This window comes from Sus scrofa, chromosome 15, assembly GCF_000003025.6.
Source record: "Sus scrofa isolate TJ Tabasco breed Duroc chromosome 15, Sscrofa11.1, whole genome shotgun sequence".
Classification (NCBI taxonomy): domain Eukaryota; kingdom Metazoa; phylum Chordata; class Mammalia; order Artiodactyla; family Suidae; genus Sus; species Sus scrofa.
This window is the reverse complement of record NC_010457.5, coordinates 101,274,154-101,286,333: the sequence shown is the minus strand read 5'-3', so window position 1 is coordinate 101,286,333 and position 12,180 is coordinate 101,274,154. Positions and strand designations below refer to the sequence as shown.

At 36.1% G+C, this 12,180-nt stretch overlaps 1 protein-coding gene across 6 annotated transcripts in view; it reads left to right on the top strand.

Moving 5' to 3' along the window:
* Window positions 1-11,366, top strand: part of SF3B1 (splicing factor 3b subunit 1) — a 63,051-nt gene extending 51,685 nt beyond the window's left edge. For 3 of the 6 annotated variants that reach the window (XM_001928794.4, XM_021075514.1, XM_021075515.1), the window contains 11 exons: window positions 282-427; window positions 528-674; window positions 817-942; window positions 1,395-1,616; window positions 2,125-2,307; window positions 2,401-2,512; window positions 3,962-4,082; window positions 4,559-4,690; window positions 5,819-6,091; window positions 8,508-8,724; window positions 8,999-11,366. In XM_001928794.4, the coding sequence (XP_001928829.1) occupies window positions 282-427; window positions 528-674; window positions 817-942; window positions 1,395-1,616; window positions 2,125-2,307; window positions 2,401-2,512; window positions 3,962-4,082; window positions 4,559-4,690; window positions 5,819-6,091; window positions 8,508-8,724; window positions 8,999-9,157 (1,838 nt within the window). In that variant the 3' untranslated portion in view covers window positions 9,158-11,366. Of the gene's footprint in view, window positions 1-281; window positions 428-527; window positions 675-816; window positions 943-1,394; window positions 1,617-2,124; window positions 2,308-2,400; window positions 3,567-3,961; window positions 4,083-4,558; window positions 4,691-5,818; window positions 6,092-8,507; window positions 8,725-8,998 lie in introns of all 6 variants that reach the window. The other 3 variants (XR_002339209.1, XR_002339208.1, XR_002339207.1) reach the window with 3 other exon arrangements.

The following is a 12,180-nucleotide window of genomic DNA, read 5'->3' as shown; positions in this document are numbered from 1 at the left end:
TTGTGTTATAACTTTGTTTTTTATAAGACAGATTTCTTGAAATTTAGGCTACAGATTTTGGAGCGAGAAATGGAAGTGAACTGCCTAAACACCATATAGTTTATGATGGGATTTTTAATAGTAGCTGCTCATAGGTTGTGGTTCATACTGGCTTTGGTCTAACTTTGTCTAATATGAACAGCTTCAGTTTGACTTAAGTTGTTATGTGTATCGCTAGAATCTTGATATTATAGAAACTAGGTAAAGTTACTCAGTGGAAACCTGTGTTTGGTTTTTTATAGGTCTTGTGGATGAGCAGCAGAAAGTACGGACCATTAGTGCTTTGGCCATTGCTGCCTTGGCTGAAGCAGCAACTCCTTATGGTATCGAGTCTTTTGATTCTGTGTTAAAGCCTCTATGGAAAGGTATACGCCAACACAGAGGAAAGGTAGATCCATCAATTTGATTTCATTTTTCTTTTTATTTCTACTTATTGAAGTGACTTAAATCTAATGTAACAAATTTGTATTTTCAAAATTTTAAAATAGGGTCTGGCTGCATTCTTAAAGGCTATTGGGTATCTTATTCCCCTCATGGATGCAGAATATGCCAACTACTATACCAGAGAAGTGATGTTAATTCTTATTCGAGAATTCCAATCTCCTGATGAAGAAATGAAGAAAATTGTGCTGAAGGTAATTTTTCCAAATTATTGTTCCGGATTTGTCAATCTAAATTGGGATGTGCTTCAACATTCAAAGAGAATTTTATATCATTACAAAATATTGTATATTAAAACAGAACTATGTTTACTGTTACTATTTTTCAACCTTTCAGGTGGTAAAGCAGTGTTGTGGAACAGATGGTGTAGAAGCAAACTACATTAAAACAGAGATCCTCCCTCCCTTTTTTAAACACTTCTGGCAACATAGAATGGCTTTGGATAGAAGAAATTACCGACAGGTAAGCCTTTGCTGAAGAAAAAAAGTTTTCAAAAATCCTTTCAGCTGATCCTTTAGTCTAATTCGAATGCATATTACATAAATATCTTTTGCTTTGTGAACTTTATAGGTTGGTTGTGCTTGATTGTCAAGGAGATGGATTTTAGCCAAAATTAACTTCCCTTTTGATTTTGCATTCTAGGATAAATAACCAACTACAAATTGACATTTTAGTAAATGAAGTCCTTAATCTGGATAGGTGAAGCATGAATACAAATTTAACCTTAAATTACCTTGATTTAGACTTAATTTAAATTTTTTGGTCACCTTTCTCTTAAAAGTTTTTATAATATAAGTCAGTTGTTCTCAGCATATTACTAGCTAAGTAGTATCTTTAGAATATTCCATTTTCATGATGTCTCTTTATTTCCTTGAAAAAGCAATGAATTACATGATTGCTTTCCTTCTTTTTAGTTAGTTGATACTACTGTGGAGTTGGCAAACAAAGTAGGTGCAGCAGAAATTATATCCAGGATTGTGGATGATCTGAAAGATGAAGCTGAACAGTACAGAAAAATGGTCATGGAGACAATTGAGAAAATTATGGGCAACTTGGGGGCAGCAGATATTGATCATAAACTTGAAGAACAGCTGATTGATGGTATTCTTTATGCTTTCCAAGAACAGACTACAGAGGTAATGACACTAATTATTACAGCAAGTTGCCACTGACTTTCATATTTGTAAAACATTTTCAAGCAAGTATTATTACTTTATAAGTAATTAAATTTGAAATAATTTTGGCGTTCACACTGTGGCACAGTGTGTTAAGAATCCAGCTCTAGTGGCTTGGGTCCCTGTGGATGTGCAGGTTCAATCCCAGCTTGGCGCAGAGTTAAAGGATCTGGCATTGCCCCAGCTGTGGCAGAGGTCACAGCAGTGGCTCAGATTCAACCCCTGGCCGGGGAACTTCCATATGTGGCCATAAAATTAAAAAAAAATTTTTTTGGAAATAATTTTTTGAAATGCTCATGTTATCTTTTAGTTGGCTACAAAGGAATATCTTCTACCTTAAGTTTTTAGATTAGAATTTTGAAAAGTGAATATTAGTATGTTTCAACTGTTCAGTCACAAACTAAATGCTTATTCACATTGAATGTGGTTTTTAAATTTAACTTGGCTTTTCTTTTTTTTTCCTGTTTAGGACTCAGTAATGTTGAACGGCTTTGGCACAGTGGTCAATGCTCTTGGCAAACGAGTCAAACCTTATTTGCCTCAGATCTGTGGTACAGTTTTGTGGCGTTTAAATAACAAATCAGCAAAGGTTAGGCAACAGGCAGCTGACTTGATATCTCGAACGGCTGTTGTCATGAAGACTTGTCAAGAGGTAAACTTTTGTATCAGATTTTTATTTCTTCACTGAAAGGAGTAATGTACACAGTAACATTTAACACTTTTTTTTTTTTTTTTACTATTACAGGAAAAATTGATGGGTCACTTGGGTGTTGTTTTGTATGAGTATTTGGGTGAAGAGTACCCTGAAGTATTGGGCAGCATTCTTGGAGCACTGAAGGCCATTGTAAATGTAATAGGTATGGAATTTGCTGGTCATGTAAGATTTTTTATTTTTAATTTGCTTTGTTTTTTGAAGGTAAAATTACAGAATCCTGTTTAGGAGTTGAGTAATGAATAATGTCTGATTTTTTTTTTTTTTTTTTAAACTAATGAAAATTACAGTTAACGTGGGATGTCGCTAGAGTCTTATTTCCCAAAACCCATTTATATTTTACTTTAAAAGAGAAAAGAGGGCAAATTTAGGACCTTCAAGAGAGGAGGGAATAGTCTCAACTCAAAAAATTTTGAAGTTTTGTGATGACCCTAATAATAATACCTCACCTGAAATATATGGGGGGAGAGGTAGAAGGTGGAGAGAACCCTGAAATTTTAATTTTAGGACTAAATATTATATATTTATTCCACCTTAAATTAGTAAATGGTTATGGTAGGTTTTCCTGGTTGCTATCAAGTTCAAGGAACAATAACCAGGGAGAAAAATGAATTGATCAAGTAACCTCACTTTTATTTATATCCATTTCTTTAAAATTGTCTATTCAGCTTTTTAACCCAAGTTAAAACACAGGTATATTACAAATGCTCTTTGGTGTGTAGAACAGGAGCAAATGTCTCGTGTTTTATCCTTCATTTTATTGAACATAACTATTGCAAAAATAACTGCAGAGTTTAAAGGGGCAGAAATAACCTATCAGGAGGTCAATATAGCTGGCTGTGATAGCCACTGTTTTTTCTCATTTTAGCAAGGGGTTTTGATGCAATACAGGAGATCGTTGAACCATTGCATTTACATATAATCCCTAATTCAGCCCGGTGCTCTATACTTGGAGATACTTGCCAAAAATCAGTTACTTGGCTACTTGAGGGACTCTGATTTGTAGGGAATTGTAAACCATATTGTTTGTAAGAAAACATGGGAAAAGCAATGGAGAGAGAATCAGAGCAAGCAGTTCTAGTTAGAGCAAGAGCCCCTGCCAGCTGCCTCCTTTTTTCTCTCTTCATAGGTGTAAATACCATCCAAGTATGCCCTGCATTGCAGGGAGACTGGAGATCTGTTTGTTTTGCAGTTAAAGGGTAAGGGGGCCCTTTCTGGAAAATTTTGCTTTAATTTATATGTCTACCTCTGGCTTATATTGTTTTGTATGGCCGGAACTTAAGATGTCCCCATATTTAAATGTCAGTGTACAAATACATTTCAGAACCAAATAAAACTTTTTTGTTGTTGAGTATCCATCATTTCTTTAAATCACTTCACTAATTTCTTTCATTTCTGCATAATCAGAAGTTGTTAATAAAAAGTTAAAAAAAAATCCTGCATTTGGTCAGAATCTGGGGCATTTTCTTTTCCATAGGCAGCTGTAAGTTTATTTATGCCTAGTCATGTATATTATATTGCTAAATAAAAAGTAAAGTGAACAGAAGTTGCAGTTCTAATGTTAATTGATAGTGTGTTGACTTCTATTAATTAGGTATGCATAAGATGACACCGCCAATTAAAGATCTGCTGCCTAGACTCACTCCCATCTTAAAGAATAGGCATGAAAAAGTGCAAGAGAATTGTATTGATCTTGTTGGACGTATTGCTGATAGGTAAGCAGATTACCTAAACATTTCTATAAATGGTATTATTGGCTTTCACATTTATTCACTTTCAAATTTGTTTAATGTTGCTAATGTAAGTAAATAGGCTTCAGTTTGGATTGTCATAAGGAAATGGAGGTATATTTTTAAATCTAAATCATCCTGGATTTCCTGTCGTGGCTCAGTGGTTAACGAATCCAACTAGGAACCATGAGGTTGCGGGTTTGATCCCTGGCCTTGCTCAGTGGGTTAAGGATCTGGCCTTGCCATGAGCTGTGGTGTAGGCCGGCAGCTGTAGCTCCGATGAGACCTCTAGCCTGGGAACCTCCATATGCCATGGGTGCAGCCCTAGAAAAAGAAAAAAAATTAAAGCACTCTTTCTGAACATTAATAACATTTTTATTTAATGCTTAAAATGTATTGGTAATCATATTTACCTTTTAAAACTTCTCATCACAAAAAAATTTTACTTTTTTTAAAATCAGGGGAGCTGAATATGTGTCTGCAAGAGAATGGATGAGGATTTGCTTTGAGCTTTTAGAGCTCTTAAAAGCTCACAAAAAAGCTATTCGTAGAGCCACAGTCAACACATTTGGCTATATTGCAAAGGCCATTGGGTGAGTATTATTTACTTCTATGTTTTTTTATTTTTACTTTCATTGTGTTGAAAAGATACTTCTACTTCTGAAGAAATTTTTTTTTTTAAGCGATCTCTTTTAAGGAATGGTTTGAGTAATGCAGTAAGAATGGCCTTTAACAACACTGACCTTCAATTTTTGAAAATTTCTTTAAATTTTAAGTGGAATTAAAATAGATGGAAGCATTTAAAATTTCATTTAATCACACTTACTGTTTTCAGAGAGGGAAACTACCATTTCTGAATAATTTCAAATTTTGTTGGTCCTTTTAGAATATTGCTTAAAATGTTAAGGCCAGTTCCTAGTAAAACAATTACCAAAATTCACTTCTCATGTTAATGCTTTATGTGTTTTAAAAATATTTTTCTAAAATAAATCTACAGACAACTGAATTATAGCTATTTTATTAGATAATATAAATACAACCACTCACCAGAAGCAAAGGAGAAGAAACATTTGTTGTAGAAAATGAGATACTTATGTACCTGTGGCTTAATAACAAAGAAAATACTTTCAGGCAATAAAACAAAAGTCGGATTAATTAGAGTCTCCTTACCCTCCTTTTGATAGCAGTAATGTTTATTTCACCTAGCTTGTAAACAGATTTGCAATGAATAGCTTTTGTGCCAACTTTTTTAGTTCCTATGTCCCTCTAAGTTTGTGGTAAAATAAATGTATAAAGGAGAATAAAGATAATAAAGGTGCGTGGGAGGGAAGATAAAAGTAAACCAGATTTTTGCTGTGGCACGGAAGACTGCTGTTGAGGATACTGTTGTAAGGTTGCCCACCTCTAGTGGCCATGTTCTGACCACACAAAGACTTCTCAATTTAAGCATTTAATGAAGTTTCTTTGTATTTTAAGAAGTTTCCTAACGACTGTAAGTTACATTTGAAAATGAGTATATTTGAATTTTTTCATTAAAATGAACATTTTAATTTAAATGAAGTTCTTCAGTAGAAACAATAATGCCAGTGATGTGAAAAGTATTGTATTTTATCATAAAATTACCAAGTTCATAAAGTTTCATTCAGTTGCATTTTTTTCTTCCCTCTGAAAAGTTTTGACTTGTAATTTAACAATTTGTTGACACATTTATTTTTTTCCAGCCCTCATGATGTATTGGCTACACTTTTGAACAACCTCAAAGTTCAGGAAAGGCAGAACAGAGTTTGTACCACTGTAGCAATTGCTATTGTTGCTGAAACATGTTCACCCTTCACAGTACTACCTGCCTTAATGAATGAATACAGAGTTCCTGAACTGAATGTTCAAAATGGAGTGTTAAAATCACTTTCCTTCTTGTTTGAATATATTGGTGAAATGGGAAAGGACTACATTTATGCTGTAACACCATTACTTGAAGATGCTTTAATGGATAGGTAAGTAAGTGACTTGAACTAAATTCAAGAAAATAGTTAAAATTCTTACATTTTAGAACTTACTGAAATAATTATTACATGACCTGTTTGTTGTGATGCAGCCGAAGTAGGGCTTACTGGCCTGGATTTTTATGAAACTGTAAACATGACTGTTATCTTCAAATAAAATACATGCTATAGTTGTTCCCCAAATTTTCTTTTCCAAGTGCCCTTCCCCTTTTCATATCTATTAGACTAAATACATTTTGAAAAGCAGTAACTGTTCAGTTTTTGTTTTAAAAATTAAGTCAAATATAGAGGAATTGATGAGTGTGAGCTTATCAGTGTGTCAGAACCAGTCTTTTTAGCTTTTTGTTGTGGCAGGTGAAGCTGAGATTTCTGTTAGGATTTTGAACTACTGAGTGTAGCCTCCCAGACCCACACTATTCCCATTGCAAGCCCCCAATTAAACAGATGGTGACCACCGATAAGTTCGCCTTGAGATGATTGAGAGAGTCCTGAAACCTTTACTATCTAAACAGACACAATAGGAGTTTCCGTCTTGGTGCAGCAGAATCGAATCTGACTAGGAACCGTGAGGTTGTGGGTTCAATCCCTGGCTTTACTCAGTGGGTTAAGGATCCAGCATTGCTCTGAGCTGTGGTGTAGGTCACAGATGTGGCTCGCATCGTGTTGCTGTGCCTCTGGTGTAAGGCCAGTGGCTACATTTCTGATTTGACCCCTAGCCTGGGAACCTGCAAGTGCTGTGGCTGTGGCCCTAAAAAGACCAAAGTAAATAAATAAACTGACGTAATAGCTTTAAACACAAAAGTAGTTAAAAACTTGTAAACTGGGGAAATAACAATTAAAAAAAATTTTTTTTAAAAGAGCATGTAAAGGAAAGTTAAAGGTCCAAAGTAGTAAGGGAACGGACTGTTTCACTGGCTCTTTATTTTTCAGGAAAGATAAGGAAGAGCCCATTCATTTACTTTTGTGTGCATATTAAAGTTACTTACTAAAAAAAGTTATTTATTAATGATCTTCCAAAAGGGAGACTAACAGGACTCAACAGGTTATCCCAGGGCATATATGGAAGATACTGAGACAGAATAAGAATCGCATTCTATAAAAGCTTGGCCATCTGAGGTCCAGTAAAGTGGGAGTAAATCATACTTTCCCAAATTCAGTGAGATGTGCCTGAGCTTCATAGTGTGACCACTGATGTATGTGATCTGCAGTTAAAAATTATGTTCTGTGGAGTTCCCTGAGTGGCACAGTGGGTTAATAAGGATCTGGTATTTTCATTGCTATGTCGAGGGTGCAATCCCTGGCCCCAGAACTTTACATGCTATATATAGGTGTGGCAGAAATAAAAAATTTATGTTTTGGGAGTTCCCGTCGTGGCGCAGTGGTTAATGAATCCGACTAGGAACCATGAGGTTGCGGGTTCAGTCCCTGCCCTTGCTCAGTGGGTTAACGATCCGGCGTTGCCGTGAGCTGTGGTGTAGATCGTGTAGATTGCAGACGCGGAGGCTCGGATCCCGCATTGTTGTGGCTCTGGCGTAGGCCGGTGGCTACAGCTCCGACTGGACCCCTAGCCTGGGAACCTCCATATGCCGTGGGAGCGGCCCAAGAAATAGCAAAAAGACAAAAAAAAAAAAAAAAAAAGAGAGAGAGAATTACTGGTCCTTCTATTCCTTTCCCCAAGTTGAGAATGAAACTTAAAATTTTTTTTATAAGGAAAGGGGCTTAATCTCAATTTAGTTATCTATTGTATGCCGATATTGAAATACTTGAAATACTTTAGAAGATTTTAAATTTATGATGTTTTGGAGTTCCCATTGTGGCTCAACAGAAACAAATCTGACTACTATCCATGAGGATGCAGGTTCAATCCCTGGCCTCTCAGTGGGTAAAGGATCTGGCATTGAGTGAGCATTAGTGTAGGTCACAGACATGGCTCAGATCCCATGTTGCTGTGGCTGTGGTGTAGGCCAGCAGCTGTAGCTCTGATTTGACCCCTAGCCTGGGAACCTCCATATGCCACAGGGGCGGCCCTAAAATACTAAATAAATAAATAAATAAATAAAGTTACAGTTTAAAATGAGATATTACTGTTAATCACTTGTATGTACAGTCATATAACCCTTTTAGTAGCATACAAAAATGTACATTGCACCGAGCTTTCTTAGCTCATTACTTCCAAAGCAAAATAAATGTGGTTTGTTTTTGAGCCATAGTGAGGTTTGAGTTATTACAGCAAAAGTCTCAATTAGTCTCTATAAAAGCATTCTACATCACATACATACCGTGTGAGGATGACTCTCAATCCATTCTATGCAGTGAATTTGTGATTTAGTTTCAATGGACAGGCAGGTATTTTCTGTAAAACTAAGACTGTATCTTAACACAGAGCATTTTTCCCCTTCCATTTCAGGGACCTTGTACATAGACAGACGGCTAGTGCGGTGGTGCAACACATGTCACTTGGGGTTTATGGATTTGGTTGTGAAGATTCGCTGAATCACTTGTTGAACTATGTATGGCCCAATGTGTTTGAGACCTCTCCCCATGTAATTCAGGCAGTTATGGGGGCCCTGGAGGGTCTGAGAGTTGCTATTGGACCATGTAGAATGCTGCAGTATTGTTTACAGGTAGGTTACAGATTTTTTAAAGTGTGCTTGTTGAAAAAAATAATTTAGTTGAATTAATTTACTGTTCCTAATTATCAACGGGATGTGCCCTTTGGGAAAACGGTTATCTGGGGAAGGAGGATTAGATATTGTCCTTTCCTACTGCAATTTTGTGCAGTTGTTAGGTTTTTCCCCCTCTAAAGGGAAATGTTTACAGCCATATATATGGTTAGTTTGTTAGTTATGCTAAAGTTATGTATTTCTTGAAATAATGCAACGTTTTTAATTATTCCAGGGTTTGTTTCACCCAGCCCGGAAAGTCAGAGATGTGTACTGGAAAATTTACAACTCCATCTACATTGGTTCACAGGATGCTCTCATAGCACATTACCCAAGAATCTACAATGATGATAAGAATACTTATATTCGTTATGAACTTGACTATATCTTATAACTTTATTGTTAAATTTTGTGTTTAATGCACAGCTGTTTCACAACTTAAACTTGCTTCGATTTGGTGATGTAAACTTTTAAACATTGCAGATCAGCGTAGAACTGGTCATAGAAGAAGAGCTAGAAATCCAGTAGCATGATTTTTTAAATAACCTGTCTTTGTTTTTGATGTAAACAGTAAACGCCAGTAGTGACCAAGAACACAGTGATACACACATTATACTGGAGGGATTTCATTTGTAATTCATCTTTATGAAGATTTAGAATTCATTCCTTATGTTTAAAGGGAATGTTTAATTGAGAAATAAACATTTGTGTACAAAATGCTAATAACTTGTGTGTGTTTTTTAAACATGACTTGTAAAATGCGGAACTTTGATCAAGTATTGGTTTGTGTAGAATAAGTGGCTTAATTATCATTTTCTGTCACCTGGTTTATAGAACGTAGTTAGCAGAATACAAACTATATAAAGTGATGGCATCTTTGTCAAAATTCCATTGTTCTGTTGATAATGACATTAAGAAGAGTAGCTTTGGGGGTGTTCACCTCAAACTAGCACAACCCTTACATCATCATAGAAAATATAGCACCTTTGCTGAACTGTCTTGAAATTATTTTGCACTTACATAGCGCCTTTCATCTCCTGTTTTCTCAAAATGCTTTATGAACATGTTTAGGGAAGTGAACTGTGTTTAGAATATGACCTTGGTATCTTCAAAACTGCTTTTTACCTATTGGGAGTGAGGCTACTAAGTAATGCTACTTAGAATAAAATAATCTTTGGGCTCTTTTCTGTTGTCATAAGCCACTACTCAGCAGTTTATCCAGCACACACCGATGAGCATCTTCTGTATACCAGCCATTGTGCTTAGTTGTAAGGGATGCAAATGTGCTTTTGACCTGCCCCTTGACCTTAAGAAATGCAGTATAACGGAAAAGGGAGACATCTAGTTTTAGATTACTTATGTGCCAATGGTAAACAATGGCAGTGGCTGGGTTTGCTTAGTTTTACATTTATTAATCAGATAATAAATTGATCTGTAAGTATGAAGCATAAACTGAAATGCCATTTAATTCTGGAAGAACCAAGCATTATGGCTGTAGCTTTTTGTGTAGTAAAGTATGTTTTCAGTTTTTCCTAATTTTCTGGCCAAAAATGTTTTAGTCATTTTACTTCTTTAGCTGTTTTATTTTGTCTTCTTATGTAATAGTACTTCTGTGAACTTTAATGGGAATAGACCTGCAGCAGCCTAAGCATAGGATGACTGCCACAAGTAGGTAAAACCAGTATACTAAGAATAGGAGGTTTATCCTTCAACTATTAATTCTCAGGGCTCCCTGTTTGGGAAGCTTACTTGAGAAACAGCTTTATAATTGGCTGACTTGTACAAAATTGATACTGAGCATTAGCTAACTCTCCAGGCAAAATTTTTTGTAACTCTGTTGTTTATGGTGTGATGAAACTTTGTGACAAGTCAGTGTGTACTAAATTTCCAAAGTCATCTTTCTATTTTTAGAAGTTTTTCTAATAATAGCCACCTTACAACTTTAAATCTTGTTGTTTGTTCTCTATTATACTTGATGTCAAATTAACCCTCAGTTATTATGCTAATCATGAAAATTGAAGAATACAATTAGATTTCAGAGCCAAAGTTTGATTTTTAAACAAGTCTTGGGTTAGTTACACTTTCATGTCAAGTACTTGCATACTTTCAATTTGCTTGGGCCCTTACTCTATGTTAAACATCCATGCTTTGTAGTGGCACTGTGAAGCAAAGGCTGTACCATAAGTGGAAAAATTTGAGAACAGCAGTGAGGCAAGTATTAAAGCCTACAATCTTAAAAGTTGGGACCAAATAGAGGCTTACAGATGTTTAGATTGTTTATATGCTTGTTGAATAAGGAAAGCATTTTGTGATATACTTGTGTGAAAGACGCTATGTGAAGTTTTAACTATCAAAGAGTTTTTCTTTTGCACTTTCCTTTGGTGTTTCTTAAAGCCAAACTTAAGCAGGAGGAAATTAATGTTCTTAAGTGGACAGTGGGTGGGTTTTTCTGTGGGCTTTTGTTTGTTTTTCTGTGGGCCCTCTAATGGAATTGATCTCTTTGGCTGTTCAATTTTTTTCATATTGTATTTTTTAAATTTGTTGTACGGTGCCCTGTGAGCATCAAGTACCACCAGATGAATAAAACTTATATTATATCTAAAGTCTTAGACCAGTTTTTAATCTTAGTTGACTTCGTATTGTTATCACACTACACTTTGTTGTGGTTGTGCCATTTTAATTAACTGAGCTCTTTGGGTTTTCCAAATAAGGGAACTTAATGTTGAAAAACCAAAGAAATTTTTCTTTAAAAGAAACTGGAAAAAGTAATTGTAGCTACATAGGTTCAGTTGTTTGGTTCTTTGGTGTTTAGTGCTGCTTAAATCCCACAAGGTGAAGCAGAAACTGTAGCAAATCACAGGATTTTTCAACCTTGTCATTATTGACATTTTGGGCCAGACGCATGTCACTCTGGGTCACAATCCTGACATTGTAGGATGTTGGGCAGCATCCCTGGCTACCCAGTAGGTGCCAGTAGCACCCCCACCCAGCTATGATAACCAGAAATGCTTCCAGATACTGTCTCATGTACCTTGAGGGCAAAATCTCCCTGGCTTGATAATCAGTTTGAGAAGCTTAAGCAGGACTCACATATGTCGAGTAAAATCAAAGCATAATGTTAAGAGCATTTCACTTTAGGCAGCTAGGAAGTAACTAGAAATACTATTTAATAAATACTTAAACACCTACTTTGAGTAAATCTCTGCATCAGTCCTGGGAAAAGCAAGCTGAAAACGTGTAAGATGCTGACTGCTCTCTGGTCCTCAGAGCAGCATGGTTAGAGCCAGGTGCGCAGCACAGGGGCAGGAGCGCCAGCTGCTTGGTGCTCTACTTTGAATACAGTTGTTCAGGGCCCTGGTTGTCACCTATGACAGGTGGCATGTGTAGTATGGCTAGAGGAGGAGGGCAGGCAGGATA